Raw genomic sequence first — 19,551 nt, 5'->3', positions numbered from 1 at the left:
ACTACATTGACACTTTGCTGTTAAAATTGATCTATAGAGGGTCTTTTGCATGCATTTGTGGTGATGTTGGGAAATGTTCATAGGATCTTAAGTTTTTTGTTGGAACTAGACTTAGAGGTCATCTAGGCAGCTAGATTGTGCTGTAGATGGAACGTTGAACCTGGAATCAGGGATACTCAGACACCAGTTGTGTGACTGGCAAGTCACTTAACCTCTCTGTTTGCCTCAATTTCCATATCTATAAAATGGAGATTATGTAGGTTGTTGTGAGATTAAAATGAGATAATATTTGTAAAGTGCTTTGTAAACTTTAAAGCACTGTGTAAATGCTAGCTAATATCTAGTCCAGCCCTTCATTTTACAAATGAAGAGAAAGTCTCTAATGACTTGTCCAAGGTCACACAAGTAGTAAAGTAGAAGAGCTGGAAATTGAAACATGGTCCTCTAATTCAAAATCTAGCATTTTTTACAATGATGTAAAAAAAGACTCCTTGAATATAAATAAAACATTTAAAAATTAAATTGATCTAAAAAGCCTTTGCCCAAGAGGATATATATTAATGCATTTAACTTAGATATAGGATCATTTGTGCCTCTTTGGTACCTATGTAGAGGGGTCATGTTACTTAAATATTTTTTTCAAAGCATTAATATGGAGCCTCCAAACTTTTTTGACCATGCAAAAATCCCATAGAGGTGACAACTATATGAAAGAAGAGGCATTTTATGGGCAGGCTAATGGAGTCCACCCTTTGAAGCATTTGCAGGATTCTCCACCTACTTCTTATCCACTTAGAGGATTCGGGAGGCTGTGTGATTCAAATCTTGTGGGGAGATTTAGTGACTTGTTTTCTCTCATCTTACTAAGTGGTGGCATGAAGCTGTTTAACAGTCTGTTAGGCCAAAACTGAGTGTCCATACAAAAGGCATGTGGTCTATTATTCCTTGGAGGCTTTTGAGTGAGGAAGAATTTTTTTAAGCCTCTGGATCAGGAAGACGGTGGTGGCTTTGGCTGCCCTTTTCTCCCACCTGGGTCACCCTGTGGTCATGAATACCCAGCGCTGCTGTTTCTTTCGTCTGTGTTTGTTCTTTTCCAGTCTTAGGTGAATGAGTATTGGAGATAGAAAGCACCGGGTCATAGGCTTGTGAGCTTCAAAAGGTCAGCTGAACCATCAGATGTTTAGCACCTAAAATCCGTAGCAGAGTCTGTTGCATCAGCCAAACCTGATAAAGAGGCATCCCTGAAGAGTGACCTGGCTTAGCAGTCAACTGACACAGTCTCTAAGACACCATGTCCTACAAACAAGTAGCATGACCTGTCCATCAGCTGTGCTGCTGGGAGGAGTGTTTATTGTAAGCACTTTAAATTTGAGCCACACCCCCAAGGACCACAGTGGCAGAGCAGTTTCAAAAGTTTGTGTACTTTAGGCCTTCTCAGTAAATATCTCTTTGTAAAAAAATGAAATAAACCTAAATGATGTTAAATCACTATCAGTGATATTGAAGAACTAATAATAATAGCTAGCATTTATATAGCACTTTACGATTTGCAAAGCACTTTATAAATATTATCTCATTTTGATCCCCGCAACAACCCTGGAATGTAGGTGGTATTATTATCCCTATTTTGTAACTGAGAAAATGTAGGCAGACAGAAATGAAGTATTTGTCTTAACTAGTTTTCACATCTGGTAAGTGTTTAAGGTCACATTTGAACTCAGGTCTTCCCGACTCTAGGCCCAGCTCTCTACCCACTGAGCCACCTGGCTGCCTCTATCAGCTATATAATATAGTTATCAACTTTTGGTTACTGGTTGATTAGCTGGCATGGGAGAGATATGAACTATGGGTGAATAATATTGGGAAGGAATATACCAGATGGGAACCAGTGAATCATAGTTTTAGAACAGATACCCCAATCCCTCAGGGTTACCCTAGAACTCAAGAAATCAGTAGCTTTGCTCTAGCAATCTGACTTGAGAGAGTGTGGGTGGTAAGAATGAGTGCATTAGAGTTAATTTTGGGGTCACTAATGTAGAGTACCCCCAAATAGGCAAATGTCTTTACATATTACCCGGTCACTTCCTTGAGCTCAGCTAATCCTAGCTTGCTCCGAGACCAAAAAATATTGATTGGGTAGAGGTAAACTGGCCTGAGCAAGTTCAATGGGAAGCTATTTGAAGGAACTAACTAGGAAGTCATTTGAAAGGGAGAGCAGTAGTAACTGCTGTTGGGGTCACTGCCTCAGTGATAAGGCCAGGCAGAAAGGTTAGATGCAAAGTTGATCGTGAAGGCCGTACAGACGGTGCTGCTTCTGCAAGAGTGTTGTTCAAAACTCAGTCCAACATTTAAGTAGTAGAGGAAAGCTATGTAATACTGAGATGAGAGAATGGAAATGAGCGTCATCTTTCACAACCAATCACTTAAGAAACAGCTAGAAAGACGGACAAAGGTAAGGAAGCTTGAAGGAAATGTGCATGAACCTCACTGCCACCTTTCTTGAATCTATAGGTCCCTGTTAAAGCTGAAAATATAGTAAAGTCCTTTGGGTACTTAAATCACAAACAACTTTGTGTTTAATTTATTGTTGCATTGAACGTTTGTGCTATATATTCACTAAACCTGTTAGAATGATTATACATTTAAATATGGTATAACATATTTTAACACAGACCACCTTTGTTCCCACTGCCTGAAGGCCAGGTGTGTTAGATTCCTCACCCAGGGTGCTCTGGTACACCTGGCAAGCAAGATCTAGGTTCTCTGCAAATGGCTCTAGCCACCACCAGTGTTGTTCACTCATGTAAGGGATGGCACCTTGCACCCCAGTTCTATTAGTCACTGTCAGATTAACTTTTACACTGAAATATTTACTTCAAGATACAATTACAAACACATACGTACTTTCCCAGAATTTGGGAGGCATAATCCTCCCCTTCCTGCCCCTCTCTGAGCCTCCTCCTCCCTCCCCCACATACATACACCATTGCACTGCTCTGGTCTCTGGGGAGGAGGAGGGGATTAGGTTCATAGCTTACTTCAGTTCCCATAGAGCACGCTCCTAGTACAATCCCCGAGTCAGGCTTGAGCCCCAGGCACCCTGGCTTCTCAGGGTTTCCACACTGAGCTGGCTGGCTGCACCATCCCACTTATAATCCTGACTCACACTTCTCTTGTCCTCTTGGTATCACATCTGGTACCTGAAACTGAGGAGGACAAACAACACAAAATAGAAACAAACATCGCCAGGCCCCATTTCTCAGAACTATGGTGAAAGAGAGGGAGCAGAAGGAAAGTCATTCTCCCCTCACCAGTTCAATTCAAGGTGTCTGTGCTATGAGTGCACTGTGATCTTCACCCTCTGGACACGGCAGTAAGAGTGGTTGAAAAAAGTGCAACAGAAAGTTCTAGTGGCAGAAAAGAGTGACCAGCTGGGTCTCACCTGTTTAAAGATGCTGGCAGCCAATCAAAGGCCTCTTTATTAGGCGATCTAGACGTGCTCCAAAGGCCCCTTGGTTCACCTCCATGTTAGGAAAACTTGACTTGCCCAGACAAGCCCAGGTTACAGTACTTTCTGTTAGAATATAGGGTGTGTGTGTGTACTCAAACATCTTCACACTTTTTTGGCATGCACTTGAGTGACTTGCTTTGATTTCATGTGAATATGGGCATTCTAGTCAAACCTGCCTTTTGGGGTACTTATTTTTGAAAGCCTCCAGGCAAAGAGTAGTGTGTATCACACCTAGGTATTAAATGATAATTTCATTGCCAGAATAAAACTTAAATATCTAGATTCTGAACCAGTTTTCTTGGAAACTACTTTTATTAAGGCCTCGGGGTTCTGGACTGATGATTTCTTTGGCCTAGGGAGCTCCCAATTTGAAAAACATCATCAATACGGGTCAACTTATTTTGGACTTACCAAAGGCACTGAGCAATTTAGCTAGTTTGTGTCAGGGATGGAACAAGCTATAACCACCTTGTTCTTCTTCCTCTCATGTAAGCTACTCTTAATTTTGACCAGAACTATTATTTCACTAGGGGAGGGAGCTCTTAATGAGGAAACTCCTACCAACACTAATCTGCAACTATTCTGCCACTTAGAGTCTTACAAAATTGCCTAGGTCACCCAGTGATTTACCAGGGATCATACAGACAGTATGAGCCAAAGGTAAGACTTTAACCTAGGCCTCCCTGACTCCAAAGATGGTTCTTTATCTCCTTTCCCAGGAAACCAGAAAGCCAGTGTGTGTAAATATGTATTTAGCTCATACATCTGTTTGGAAAATTCTAGTACATGAAATACTATGAAAGTAGTGAAAGGTTCTTATGTAGGACTTGGATAGCAAAGTGAAAAAAGATATTGGTATTTTCAGCTTTTGGTAAGTCCATAGTTTCATTGAGAAAATGTCAAACTTGTCTCCAACCTGTGATCACCATTAAAAAAAAAAAGATGGGGGAGAAGGAAGAAGGGCACACAATGTCAGAGCTCATGAAAAATTTCCCCTCTAGATTCAAATAACTATTGGTATCTGACCTAATATTAGAAAACTAATTAAAATGGGTTTTATGTAGGGATTTCTTGTTGATTTGTTTTTCAAGGTGCTTTTGGATTGGGTTGCTACTTGTTAGAAGGTTCTTTGGTGCCTGTAACATTGAACATAGAAGACTTTTTAATCACTGGCATTGTCATTTAGTAGCTGCATCACTGTCAGACTGGTGAGATGAGCTCTTGGTAATTGGAGCACCAGCAGCTAAGAGGTTTAAAATAGATGTCATACAATACCAATAATAACCCAGTGAAATGTTACAGACCTAGGAAGTTGTACCAAGTGCGAGCCAAAATGGAGGAGAGTTCAATGTTTCATGGTTTTAAAAACATTTATGTTACTATATTTGCTCTGTTTTTTTTCTTTAAGCTCTTAATCAAAGTTTTTTTGGCTCTCTTAACCCATTTCTATATCGTCAAAGGGAACAGAAAAGAGGCTGCTAGGATATCAGAAGAGATCTATGGAGGAGTATCAGGTAAAATGTATCCATCTATTATTGTTTTTTAAAATACTTAAATCTTCTTAAGAGTTTCAGTTCCTCTAGAATTTAGATTTTTGGTTATAATTTGGCTTTGGAATTCTGTGGTATTTAAAGAACACAACACTTTATTCAGCAAAATGGTATTGATGATCAAATGGATTCAACATGTGAAGCCTTTTCAGCCCTCCTCTGGCTGTATGAGAATGGAGAAGTCCATTAGCAATTAGGCAGTGCAGCTTTAGGAAACCCTGTTTTTTTCCCCCGAGAACTACTTTGGTGGGGATTTTCCATTATTTATGTGCTAGATCTTGACACTGTGTTATATGATTCAAAAAAGAGACTTGGCATCAGAACTTGATCAAAGCAGTTCATCTTTGTTGAACTTTTTGGTTTTTGTTTTTTCCCAGAGTACATTACATCTATTTGAGTGTTACTGATTTGGATTTAAAGTAGATTAACTGTCATCGTTGTCAGTAAAAACTGTCAGGAAGGCCATCCCATAAGTGTATGACTGTGCTAGGCATTATGCAAAATTATAATAATGTACATAGACTGGAAGACTGAAACTTGAACAAAATATTTTAAAATTGAAAAGAAAGTGTTTTTAATTTCTTTTGGTTGATTATTCACTTCAGTTGCTTACTTGTAGGAGACTGCCAAATAGCTTACCAATTAGACATTCTTCAGTTGGCTTTAACTTGCAAAAAGAATCTGGCAATTATAGAGTTCAACATTCCATTAATGATCCTCTAAACACTTTTATTTTAATTCTTGCAGAGGTTCCAATATTACATCATATTTTATCTGCCAGTATCCATTTTCAAATTTGCAACCAAGATACTCTTTCAAAACAAGCATGTGATCCATGGTTGGCAATGCACTGGACAAACACTAGAGATTATATTGGTCCCATACAAAGATATAAAACATCTAAGGATGCAGCTGTAGAAATGCTTAAATTAACTGAAGAAATTAAATAGAAGCACAGAGTTCCAGAAGCAGTACCTAGAATGTGGAAAGTGATTTCCTTTGGAGATTATATATGTCATACTTTTCAGGGAGGTATGTCGCTTTGGCCAGCTTACATATCTGTGCTTTATTGTTTTTCAAGTCAAGCTAGTCAAGCCTATTGTTAATTGTCATCATTTGTTTTCAAGTCAAGTTTGTCAAGCCTATTGGTCACTTTAAATCTGCTGGGCAGGCACTATATCTAATTCTGGGTTTTCTTTATAGCACCATTGTTGTTCAAGCTATGTGTAGACAACAGCAATATAAAAACTGCAAAATAGGTCACACTCATACTTAAATAGTTTAACAAAAATTCAGAACTAGCAATATTTTTATGTATATGCATTACAATTAATCTTGATTTCCAAATGAAGTTAACTCATCTTAGTAGATATAAGGGACGTGAATTATTTAAGCATTAATATTTTTAGAACTTATCTAACCTTAATATAAATGATACATATTTCTTTGAATTCAAAATTGTTTATATATCCATTTTTATATCACAGGCTCCTAAGGATATGTCTAGTTAGCCTTCAGACACTTACTGGCTATGTGAGCTTGAGGAAATCAGTTCATGTCTCTGAGCCTTAATTCTCTCCACTACAAAATGAGAGTGTTGCACTGCGTGACTTCTAAAAGGAACCATGCCATGTTTTTGAGGAGTGATGTGACCATTTGATTAGAAAGATTAATTTGGTAGTAATGTGTAGGATGGATGTAGGTACTCCAACAAATTTACTATTATCAGTCTCCACTAAAGTTAGACTTTTTAATAGCTAACAGTTAAAGTAGGAAAACTTGGGTTGCATTTGGGGGCATGATAAGTAGTCCATTAGCTAGAATGTAGACCATGTGTATAACAAGTTTGCAAACTGACCTAATCAAGTGAGTGTGTAGGAAAAGGAAAGTACCTGTGGCTCAGCCCAAAGGAAATTTCATCAGAGTCAAAAGGTAGAATTGATTTGTAATTTTTAACTTTTTCCATTCAGACAGAATTGAGGAGATAATCCAACAGAGATAATAGTGGTCCTATGACAGTAGTTTCTTTTGACTATATGTGGCCTATTTCTCTAACTTGTTGAAAACTGGAATATGGGGAAAGTCTTACCCTTTACATGAGAAATTTCACTCAAATTTAGCTATTATAAGTATAAAATTATATTCCATTCTAAATAATATGTAAAAAACCCACTTTCAAATGGTTATGTGTATGCATGTATGTATGTATGCATATTATATGTGTTGTAGAGTTGTTTCAATTCAATTTCAAATGTCTCAATTTGGAGTTTTCTTGGCAAAGATACTGGAGTGGTTTGTCATTTCCTTCTCCAGCTCATTTTACGGAGGAGAAAGCTGAGGCAAACAGGGTTGATTGACTTGCCCAGGGTCACACAGTTAGTAACTGTCTGAGGCCAGATTTAAACTCAGATCTTCCTGCTTCCGTCAGCACTCTATCCACTGTGCCACTTAGTTGCCCTCATATATATACATATGTATATATATATATATATATATATATATATACATACTATGAAATCCATTGTTAAGTAATTTATAATATTTTTGTATTAGTTGTGATTTATATTAATCTCTTATGGAATGGAAATGTGATTTCTAGTAATATATTTATTTTTACAATTTCTATAACAACAAAATAATTTATACAACATGTGGAGTTGTAATTGGATTTTACCCAACATGCCCAGGTTCACCTTCTTTAAAAAAAAATCTTTCCTTGGTCCTCCTGTCCCTTCAAACCATTCTTCTTGTATTTCTCTACTCTTTCATAAACAAGCTCCTAGAAGAAGGTGCCTATACTTGTTGCTTCTATTTTTCCTTCTAATCACTTTTTAACCCCTTGCAATCTGATTTCTTGACATCATCATTCATTTGAAAATATCCTCTACAAGGCTACCAATGACTTCCTTTTAAAAATAGATTTCATTGGTTGTTTTTTGTTTTTACGTTGCCTAGATTTCCCCTTGTATACCTTCTCTTGCTTGTATGTATGTATATTTATATATATATGTATAGTGTGTGTATGTATGTGTGTGTGTATATATATATGTGTGTGTATGTGTGTATATATATCTATATACATAGATATATATATAAAAATCACTTTTAAAAGGCATCCATAAAACATGAAAGGATTTTAAAATATGTCATGGACACTGGAACAACTAGTTAGGGTGGATTTTCAAATTGATAGGCAACAGCTGCTTTACTTCTTAAATATCTATAACTTGAACATAAATATCCCAACTGAATTAGTTGTGTTATTGAAATAAATCTGCTGGTACAGAAGCTGTCATACAAAATTTTTATTTTAGCTGACCAAGCACTTGGGACATAAATTGTACTTTTAGAAAAATGTAGTTTGAATTAAATTATTTTGAGTCCTATTCTACGCACCTCATCAAGAGCAAGTAAACATGTTTGTAGAGTAAACTTTCTCTTATTAAAATATGTTTGCAGCACTGTAACACAAACCATCTGCCAAATACCTAAAAATAATTGACCCTAGAGAAAAATTAATTGTCATTACTGCTTAAGAATTCATTTTGCAATTTGGAAAATTTAGTTAGATTTTGCCTTAAAGTAATGGGAAAAAAATTACTGACTTCCAAGAAGCATTTTTCCTTAATGATATACAAATTAATTTTAGTTTTTAAAGGCATAATCTCTCAAAAGTGAGAGATTAGGTTTTGGTAATATGCATAGCAGAATATACAGGTCACAACATTCAGGGCCTAGGCCATGGAGGGTAGGTGCAACTCTAGTAAAACACCTCCTACACCCTTCTATGGACCCAGGAAGTAGCCTCTTGGAGGAGTGGACTATCTCTGTGTGTTGGGGGCAGGGAGTCCTGGTGGTCAAGATGGGTTGAGATCTTGCTGGGAAATGTGGAGGAAAGATAGATGAATTTTCCTCCTTGGTGGCAAAGCATAATACATGAAGGGCTTCTTCTCTTACTTTCTCACTTCTCCCTTCCTTCTGCTTAGTTGGAGGTTAAAACACTTAAAAAAAAAAAAAAGAACCCTCTGTCCTATTTTGCCATCCGCCATGGCTGGTAATATTTCGTAAGTTTCTTTCTCCCATAAACTATAAAATAGTATACTAGAATGCTTATTTCCTTGAAAGTAGTTGGATTATTATTTTACATGAAGATAGCAAAACATGTTTTGTCAGTTTGGATGTAAATGTGAGTTCTATTTTTAAGGAGATTAAAAAAATAATACTTGCTGTTCCTCGTACACAACATTCCTTCTCTAATCTCAGTGCCTTTTCTTTGCACTGTCTGTTAACCCTTCCTTGAATTAATTTCCCCCCTTTCTATTTCTCTCTCTTGAAATCCCTACTTTCCTTCAAAGCACTTCTCAAGTTCACCTCCTAGAAGTGGCCTTTCTTGATATCCCCTGCTACTGGTGCACCCGTTTCCTAAATTGTTTTGTTTTTACCTTGTACAGCATGTACTTTATATTCACTTATATTTATATATTTATTTTACCCCGAAAGAATGTAAGCTTTTTGTGAGGACAGGGAGACACGATTATTTTCGCCTTTGCATCCATAGCTGATAGTGTGGTATTTAATGAATGTCCATTGGTTGATTATGTACCATATTCCCTTCATAAAGAGAAACTTTATTAATTTCAGAGTCAAGCAAATTAGTACTCTCAATAGATATAGAATGCAAATATAAGTTGCTCTTATAATCAAGAATCATCTAATGGGAAATCAGTTTTCTAGATGGAACACTGTCTGGAAGTCCTGAGTTCAAATCCTTCTTAGTCTCTCTCATTCTCAGTTTTTTTCATTTATAAAATGTGAGGTTAGATTTGATGGCCCCTTAGGCCCTTACCAGCTCTGTATCTATGAGCGTGCATGCGTGTGTGTGTGTGTGTGTGTGTAAAATGAGAATTCACACTGCTATGTACACACCCCATTGAACATGTCAAAAATGAAGAAATAGCTTCATTCTGACTGAAAAAATTCAAGAAGCAAAGCTGTGTTTTCTTTTAAGCTCATTCTAAAAGAATAAGAACTTTAATATGCCTGAAAAGTTCATTTGTATGGGTAGCTTTATATCTTAGAAGGAGTAATCTCAGTTTCCAAATTTTTTCTTACCTATTGCCAAGCTCTACATGTTTGAAGAGATAAAGACCTGGGTTCACATCCCAGCTTTGCCACTCTCTATTTGTGTGACCTTAGGCGAGTCACTTAACCATTCTCAGCCTCAGTTGTCATGTGCGTAGAATTCAGGGTGACCTCTAATGTTCCTTTTGGCTTTAAATATATGATCCAATGAATAGCATGTATTAGGCAGCACAGAACATATTTGTTTAGGGTTAAAGTTACTCAAAACCTGGCTACTGAAGCCTTACTCCACAGACTAGTAACAACTCCAGAGGCATCTGATTTTGAAATTAAAGAATTCCTAAGGGGCAGCTAGGTGGCGCAGTGGATAGAGCACAGGCCCTGAAGTCAGGAGAACCTGAGTTCAAATCCGGCCTCAGACCAAACACTTGCCGATTACTAGCTGTGTGACCCTGGGCAAGTCACTTAACCCCAATTGCCTAAAAAAAAAAAAAAGAATTCCTAAGTCCTAAATTGAGAAAATTGTTTCTAAAGACTATAATCTTAAGTACTGGTAACTAATTTGCTTTTTCAGATTAATACAAGGTTACAAAGATGATGGTGTTTTGCTCTTTGCTTTTATAAGGAACATTATAACTATAGGCCCCTTAATAAATATTGGTTGCTTGTTCTATTGTTTTGAGTTTGTACCTTGGGTTCAGTTGAGTTTGTACCTTGGGTTTTGAACTTCATGTTTCCTCAAAACAGTATGGAATTAAATTCAGTTTAGCTCTAAGAAGGTATGATTGTTTGTTTGCTTTTGCTCTGCCCTTAAGTAGCACTTTGCTTACTGGTGAGGTTGCAGGGCCTTTATTTCTCATTTCCTTAATGTTTCCATCACTTTCTGTAACATTTAAAAATAGTTTACCCTGAAGGAAGCAACGTTTGCTTTCAGATTCTTGTTTTCAAAACTTCTAGTTTATGCTTGTCTAAGAGGCTATTAATTTATTCTTAATCGTGTGGCATTTTTAGGTAAGCATATCCCAATGAGATAAAAAGGATGATAATTTTGTGGATTATTAAAAATATTATTAGAACAATTCAGTTACAGGGTATAGTTAAGGAATGAAGTATTCTGAATAATTACCTTTTGGATAACTAAAGGTCAATATGTTAAATATTTCTAGTGTGATGTCATCCCTCTGTGGTGGAAATCTTTCTAAAATAGGTATATTGTCTAATTCTCTACCTTAGTGAACAGACTTGTTTTACATTGTGCTGTGTTGGGCTCCTACTGTGGCAGCTCCTTCTAGCGATGCAGATCGGCAAGTCTCCTTTAACTGCTTTAACTAATAGTCTTAGTTGCCTTAGTTGCCTGAGAGACCATAGGATCATAGATCTAGAACTGGAGGAACCTATATTAAGTGGCTTGCCCAGGGCCACACAGCTACTATGTAGACAGACAGGGTTTGAACGTTTTCTTTCACTACAAGATTACCCCTCTATCTGTTCTGCCATTTTGCCTTTCCTTTCCTTGATGATTCTCACTGTGATCATCAGTTATTATACTGTACAATAAAGTAGATGTGAGACACCATTTTAGCTCTATACTGATCCCACAGCAGACCCTGGAACTTTGTTCTTGTTTCTTATTTTCTTTCTTCTGAAAGTGAATATAGACTGTGCACATACATGGTGCCACAGCCAAATAAATGTGGCTACCTTTCTTTTCTATTAAAAATACTACTTGCCTTCTCAATGAGGGGAGAAGGGAGGGAAAGAATTTGGAACTTAAAATAAAAAAAAACAAATGTTAAAAATGGTTTTCCATGTGAAAATTGGAAAAAAAAATTTAAAAAGATTATTGATGTTTTTTGTTTTTTACGCCATAGTTATTTCCATACTCCCTCCTTTCTTCCCTTACCCACACATGTATTAAATCCTTCTTTGTAGGAAAGCAGTTAAATAAAACTGATTGCCAAAAAAAATGGCTACACAAGACATCTGCAAAAGATTTAAAGAATTTAATTTGGACTCTGAAGTGCCCTACACGTAATAATGTGATATGGCAGATGAAAAAACTAAAGAAATTTTAGGCTATGTTAAGAATGTGTTGTCCAGGAATAAGGAGATGAAAATCTCATTGTTGCTTGTTTTTCTTTAATAAAATTGCCATCTTTACTGTCTTTTGATTTATTAAGAGAATTCAAAATGTAAAATCCAAAACCTGAGCTGGAGGAATAGACTCAAATCAATTAAACAAGCATTTTAACTTCATTGGTTTTATTTGTGTGAAAACTTTACATTGTTATATAATGAACATTATCCATTTTATCTCCTGTGATCCTCTTTTTTTCCTTGTATTGGCCATGGACTCTTTCCCTATCCATAACTGTGAAAGTTATCTCTTTCCCCGCTACTCTAACTTGTATATGATTTTACCTTTTATTTCTATATCCATTTGGAACTTATCATGGCATATGGTGTGAGATGTTTGTATAAAACTAATTTCTGCTAGTCTTCTTTCCATTCTTCATAGCAGTTTTTGTCAAATAGTGATAGTAATTTTGATACTTGCATGTACTACTATGTTGATTTGAATCTGGATCTTGTGTTCCTAATTTGTTCCATTGATCAACATTTTTATTATTTTAAACAAGAACCAAATGGTTTGATGACTACTGCTTTGTAGAATATATACTTTGAGACCTGGTATTACTAAACACCTTTCCTTCTCCTTCTTTTTCATTATTTCCTATGAGATTTTTTTTTTTGAACAATTGGGGTTAAGAGACTTGCCCAGAGTCACACAGCTAGTGCCAGGTGTTTGGTCTGAGGCTGGATTTGAACTCAGGTCCTCCTGATTTCAGGGCCAGTGCTCTATCCACTGCGCCACCTAGCTGCCCCCCCTTTTTTTGGGGGGGGCCTATGAGATTCCTGATCTGTTGTTCCTCCTGATACATTATATTATTTTTTTCTAGATTTATAAATAACAATTTGGAAGTTTTACTAGTAGGTCATTGAATAAGTAAATTAATTTAGGTATTATCATTTTATCATATTGACTTAGCTTGACCTTGAGCAATTAACATCTTTCTAATTATTTAGATATACCTTCATTTCTATAAAGAGTCCTTTAAAATTGTCTCATATAGTTCCTGTGAGTACCTTGGTAGGTAGAATTCCACATATTTTTGTTATTCTATAGTTATTTTGAATAGAATTTCTCTTTTTTTCTCTTCCTGTTGAGTTTTGTTGGTAATATACAAAAAGAATGATGATTTGAGTGGGTTTATTTTAAATACTGTTACTTTACAGAAATTGTTGCAATAAAATTTTAATTGATTCACTGTTTCTGTAAGTAGTACATCATATCAACTAAAGAGTGATAATTTTGTTTCCTCGACTCATGCTTAGTCCCTCAATTTCTATTTCTTGTCTTATTGTTATAATTAGTTTTTCTCGAATCATTTAAAATAGTAATGTTTGTAACAGGCATTCTCACTCTGGTCCTGATCTTATTGAAAAGGAATATAGGGTTTTTCCATTACATATAATTCTCATTCAGGTACTATTAATCATATTGATGAAAGGTCCCTTTATTCCTATGACTTTTAATTTTTTTAAACAGAAATGGGTTTTACATTTTATCAAAGGATTTTTCTGCATCTATTGATATAATCATGTGTTTTTTATTGTTTTTGTTATTAACATGGTCTATTTTTGTGATTTTCCTAAGATTGAACCATTTTTCAATTTCTGATATAAATCCAACCTGGTCATTATCTTTAATTTTTTTTTATTATGTTGCCGCAGTGTCTTTGCTAATAGTTTATGTTTTTTATTGATATTGTTTGTCATTTTATTTCTTTTTTCTCTCCCTGTTTTAGGTATCTAAATCAAATTTGTATCATAACTTCGATAGAATCATTTCTTTTTCAGTTTATGTAATATTGAAATTAATTATTCTTTAATTGTTTGATAGAATTCACTTGTAAATCATTCTGGTCTGGGATCTTTTCTTTGATTTGTTACGATGGTATTTTAAAAAAGAATTCCTATTTTATTTGTTAATTCAGAGTTTGTTTTTTTGCTTTTAGTATTTTTTATTTGTCCTCTGATTTTCAGTATTTATCTTTTTGTTTAATTTTTACAATTACTTTTCTAGGTTTTTTTTTTAGTTGCACATGCAATCCATTAATGCATTCTTTCTCTCCTGTGTTGATAGAAGTTTTTAGAGAAATAAACTTTCCCTTAAAGATTGCTTTGACCATATGCCAAAATTTTTGATATGTTGTCACATTTGTTCTTATTTTCTTTGATAAAATTTTCTCTTGTTTTTAATGCCTTATTCTGTGGCCCATCACTTTAGGATTAAATTATTTAGTCTGTATTTAATTTTGAATCTTTTTTTAGAGGACCTTTAGTTGTTGTAACATTTATTGTGTTGTAGTCCCTAAAGAATGTATTGAATAATTTAACTTTTCTGCATTTGGATATGAGGTTTTTATGCCTTAGCACAAGGTTAATTTTTGTAAAGGTATCACATTAAGATGACAAACATGTACATTCCTTTCTGTTTCCATTCAGTCATCACCAGAAATCTAGTATAGCTAAGTTTTCTAAAGTTCTATTTGGGTCCTTCTTTCTTTATCTTTTTGCTAGATTTGTCTAAGTGTGAAAGAAGTCCTTTGAGGTTCCAAGTATTGCAGTTTTGCTTTCTATTTCTTCTGGTAATTCAGTGAAACATTTCTTTAAGTACTTAGATGCTGTGCAATACGGTATGTATACCTTATGTTTTGATGGTGTCTTCAAGCATAGTGTAATTTTCCTTATCATCTCTTTCAATCATATCTACTTTTATTCTTGCTTTGTCTGAGGTCAAGATTGCTACCTTTGCTTTTTTTTTTAAGCTCTAAATATATAAGTGTGTTTCTTGTAAACAACAGATTGTTGGATTCTCCTTTCTAAACCATTCTGTTATCTTCTTCCATTTTAAGGATGAGCTGTTGTTGACCTGTTTTCCAACTCACTCGTTTTTGATAAAATATACTTTACATTTTCTTCTATTTTTTCAGTCCTTTGATTTTGTTTTAATATTTATTATTGTCTCAAAGAATCATTGAATTGTTTTGTCCTTCTGTTTTTCAGGGATCAAATACTTGAGTATGGTTTTCCACCTTCTGTTCGAAACTATTTTCTGTTCTTTAGTTGTCTGGTAGAGGGCTACCACCCCAGGCATTGCTTAATAAATGGATATACAAGAAAGCTTCAACCTTTGTTTCCTCAATTATTTCAAATTTCACCCATCACAGCAGACAGCTTTAATTGTTCTATTTCTTGCATAGAATTCCTGTTTTAGAGAGTAAGGACTGGGGAAGGTGTCTAGCTCTCTAACTTTTTGTTTACATGACCCAGAACCTCATGTAATATATCTTCAAAATATTTCCTAAAAATATTAAATTTTTTAAAATTGTCACTTAAAAGGGGGTCAGCTTCATTATCCTGGCCCCTATTTACTTTTTCAGGCTTATATTGCCTTATTGACCTATATAAACACATTCCTCCAGACAAACTAGATTGTAAACAAGGGGGTCACATCTTATATATATTCAGGAACTATATATTTATGTTTTGTGTGTGTCTCTGAGTGATTTCTTTACAATTAGTGAGTACTAGTTTAGCATTTCTTGAAAGAAATAAAATGTTATTCAACATTTATCTCCCCACCTTACTACTGAAAGAACTGTAGTAAGACCAATGCACCAATATGGCCCTGCGATTTCATCAATGTGAATGTTCCTTCCAGCAATGCAGATCACACCCCCTGTTCTAGTCAAAGTTTTCTCATAAATATTCCATAAGGGGTCCATCCATGTGCTGTGGTCTTCCTCTTGTTCTCTTGACATCACATGCATACTGATGAAGCATGTGAACTGTCCATTGTCTTAACAAACTCATGTTTTTTCCTCTGGTAACATATTTATCTGATGAAATTGTTTCCAACTCTTGCCCTGTAGAATTACTTATTTGAAATGTGGGTTTAGCCTGTTCTCCATTGATTCAAAAAGAAATGGATCCTCAACTTCTATCCTTCGAACACTATTGAACTGTAGTATTTAATCACTCTCAGCCATATGATATCACTGAAGAATATTGAGGTTAAAAAGATATGTCTCTGGTCCAGAGAGAAGCTTGAGGTCATTAAAAGAATTGCAAGTTACCAATGGCAATTCATTCTGTTTTCCTGTTGTTCAGTTCTAGTTTCAACTCATTGTCCATTTGCAGTGCCTGTATCAGATATTTTTATTGATAGACAAATTCTATTAATTGTCAGTCCAACTACTTCGTTTGATCTTTATCCACTTAGTTTTTCCCTTGTGGTTTATTAATTCTAAACTGTTTATTAAATTATAGATGAAAGCTATGTTATCTAAGTCAAGAAATTAACATTTTTCTTTGGAAATATTTTTATTACTAGCCTAAAAACCTATTTGATTTTGTTTTTCTAATGTCTAGTGAGGAATCTATTCCTTCGAGCTCTAAAATTCTCTGATTTTTTTTGATAGAATGGTCATTACTTAGTGTTAACTTTGGCTCTTACATAGTTTTAGTTATGGAGAAGGATAGACCATTAAAATACCACATTTTTACTATAGAGGAGAGTCTATTAAGTACAAATATCTGGTTATCTTCTAATGGAAAAACATAACCCACTCTTCATATAAATTTAATTTCTGAGTGGTTTTAGAAGTCTTGGCTATTCCAGAAGGAATGGTGTAGGAATTCCAGTAGAAATTATGTGATCAAGATCAAAATTATCTAGAGCTTCATAAAAGGAGCAGTTGCTTTAAAAGTTGATACGCTGAATGCTATCTTTCTTTTCTTTTCTTTCTTTTTTTTTTTTTACTGGACCTTTGATTCCTTTTTCTCAAATTAGGATTCCCTGCCCTCCCCACATCCTTTTTTTCTGTAAAGATAATACTAAGTCTCTTCAATTATTTTAACTTAATCTATTTTAAGGCAACTTAGTTCCTACCATATCTCTTTTCCCCTCATTTTCAAACACCACCTCCCTCTTCTCCCCTGCCTTTTGTTACCTCTTTCTCTAGTTGTAGAGTTTTGCTTATTAGTTCATTTTTCTTGCTTGCTTTTATCTAGTTATTTAATTCTTCCCCTCTATTTTCTCTCTCAGTTAAGTAGTCAAGTAAAACCTCCCTTACTCTCCTCCCCTTCAATTTGTTTTGTTCATTAGTTTTTAAAATTTTATTTTCTGAGCTTTTTTCATAAAGAATTTCTTTTCCTCTTCATTATTTATCTTTCCTTTCTACCTATTCTAGAATTTTATTCTTTGAGTCATGATCCTTATACTTACTTAACCTTTCTTTAGTCTATGTATTCCTTGTGGAATAAAGCTTCTAAGCTACCTATTTTGAGTTCCTTCTAAATAGTTGCTATACTTTTGTCTTGTAAATCTTGCCCCCTAGCTACATTTTTTCAGTTATGCCTCATTCTCAGAAATACTGATTCCTGCAGGTGATAGAGAGGATATTGCCTCATGGTAGGAATTTTCTCATTTCTCTGATTGTTCAATTCATTATTGACCATTGTGCTCCCCTTGGTCATTTTTTTCCCCATTTGCCTTGAAATCTCTTTCCTCAGTCCATGCCTTCTCACTCTTTGGGGTGTCAGTCATCTCCAGAAGCTCTGATTCCTTTTCTTGTGAGGCAGGATTAGTGGTCTCTCTAGGTCTCAAACCCCCACAGATAACAACCCTTATAAGGTCCCAAGCTCTCTTTATAAAATATCTGTCTTCTTCCATGGGAGCATTCATCAGTAGTACCTCCTCTACCACTGAAGCAATATTTCTCACTTTCTTTCCCTCTCTTTCAATCCTTCCCTTTGTCCTCTCACCCAATCTTCTGTAGGCCACCTTCTTTCTCAGAGACTATAGGAGTTAAATTTCCCTTCAGAGTTAATCTTTAACTTAATTGGGATACATCCCTTCTATCTTCTTCCTTCCTTCACCCTTTTTATGCACCATTCCATTTGGTAATCTAGTCTCACAAAAAAACTTGATTCACCTATAGGCAAGAGTGTTGTGAGGTGAGTGTGTCTGTGGTGTTTTAGCTGTTTCTCCACCGTCACTATTTGACTTCACCCTTGTCACTTTGTGTGCCTTTAGAAAGAAATCTTAATGGTCTTGCTGTTGTTCCTGGTTGTTGCATTTATCTTTCCTGTATTTCTATTTTCTGGGATATTTAAGAAGCTAATAATTTCCTCAAGTGTTTTTTTAAAAACTGAATATCCATCTATTTTCATTAATAATTAGGTTCAAATTTATAGGTTAAGCCACCTTTGATTGCATCTTGAGCTCTTTTGCTCTTTGGGACAAGTTATTTCATTTCTTCCTGTGGTTTATGGTGAATGTCTTGTCTTATTCAAATTACCTTTCCTTTGTATTTGAATATCTTTCTTCCAGTCTTTTACTGAATTTGTTGTTTTTCAGTGAAATTCTTAAATTTAACCACTATATGTCTGAGTTTGTAGCATAGGTTTTTTTTTTTTTCTAGAGGTGATCTCTTGATTCTTTCAAGAATAGATTTTGTTTTCTGTGTCCAGAAGTTCTAGGCAGTTTTCTTATATTCTTTCTTGCACTATGATGCACAGGTTTTTTTGTTTGGGGTGTGTGTGTATGTGTGTGTGTGTGTGTGTGTGTGTGTGTGTGTGTGTTTTACTTATGTTCTTCTGGAAGCCCTATAATCTTTAAGTTGTATCTATGTATCTTGTCTTTTAAGATCATTGCTTGCATGGAGATCATGGTTTTTAAGAAAATATTATTGCTTTTTGTTTCTCTTTTTCAAGATTGTCCTTCACTTCCACATATTTACATCCTGAATCAATTATTCTCTCTTTTATTTTGTTGGTGAGGCTCATAAGCCTTCTATTCTACCAGTTAATTCTGCTTTTGAAATCCTTATTACTCTTTTAAACTATTTAGGCACATCCTATAGTGGTTCCATGCTGTCTTTCTCAGGATCCTCTGCTTCTTCAGGTGTTGTTTTATTTTCTTTTGTCTTGCAATACATACATATACATATATATATATATATATATATATATATATACACACATATATATATGCCTGTATTCTCATACCTGATCTGGACACCACATTTCCTTTTGCTATTAGTATATTCCTTGTAGGTTTATCTGCTTATGCTTAAGGTCTTTGATTCAGTTTTCTTCTTCCTGAGACCTTTGGTAATTTCAGTCTCCCCCTACCCCTTGCTTTACCCTATTGCTTACTTTCTGACTCCTTCCCCTTTGATGGCAGTTTTCTTAGGGACTGGATCTCAAAAGTGTCTCACTCTCCTCCTATTCTGGATCATTCACTGTTCACCAGCCTAAATCTATGCCCATAGTTAC

The 19,551-nt window shown here is 35.2% G+C and overlaps 1 protein-coding gene across 2 annotated transcripts in view; it reads left to right on the top strand.

Moving 5' to 3' along the window:
* Positions 1-4,844: 4,844 nt before the first annotated feature.
* Positions 4,845-19,551, top strand: part of ASB11 (ankyrin repeat and SOCS box containing 11) — a 44,305-nt gene continuing 29,598 nt past the window's right edge. For both annotated transcript variants that reach the window (XM_027835424.1, XM_027835425.1), the window contains exon 1: positions 4,845-5,025. In XM_027835424.1, the coding sequence (XP_027691225.1) occupies positions 4,845-5,025 (181 nt within the window). The remainder of the gene's footprint in view (positions 5,026-19,551) is intronic.

Source organism: Vombatus ursinus, unplaced genomic scaffold (genome assembly GCF_900497805.2).
Source record: "Vombatus ursinus unplaced genomic scaffold, bare-nosed wombat genome assembly UNPS02014814.1, whole genome shotgun sequence".
Classification (NCBI taxonomy): domain Eukaryota; kingdom Metazoa; phylum Chordata; class Mammalia; order Diprotodontia; family Vombatidae; genus Vombatus; species Vombatus ursinus.
This window is presented reverse-complemented; position numbering and strand designations above follow the sequence as displayed.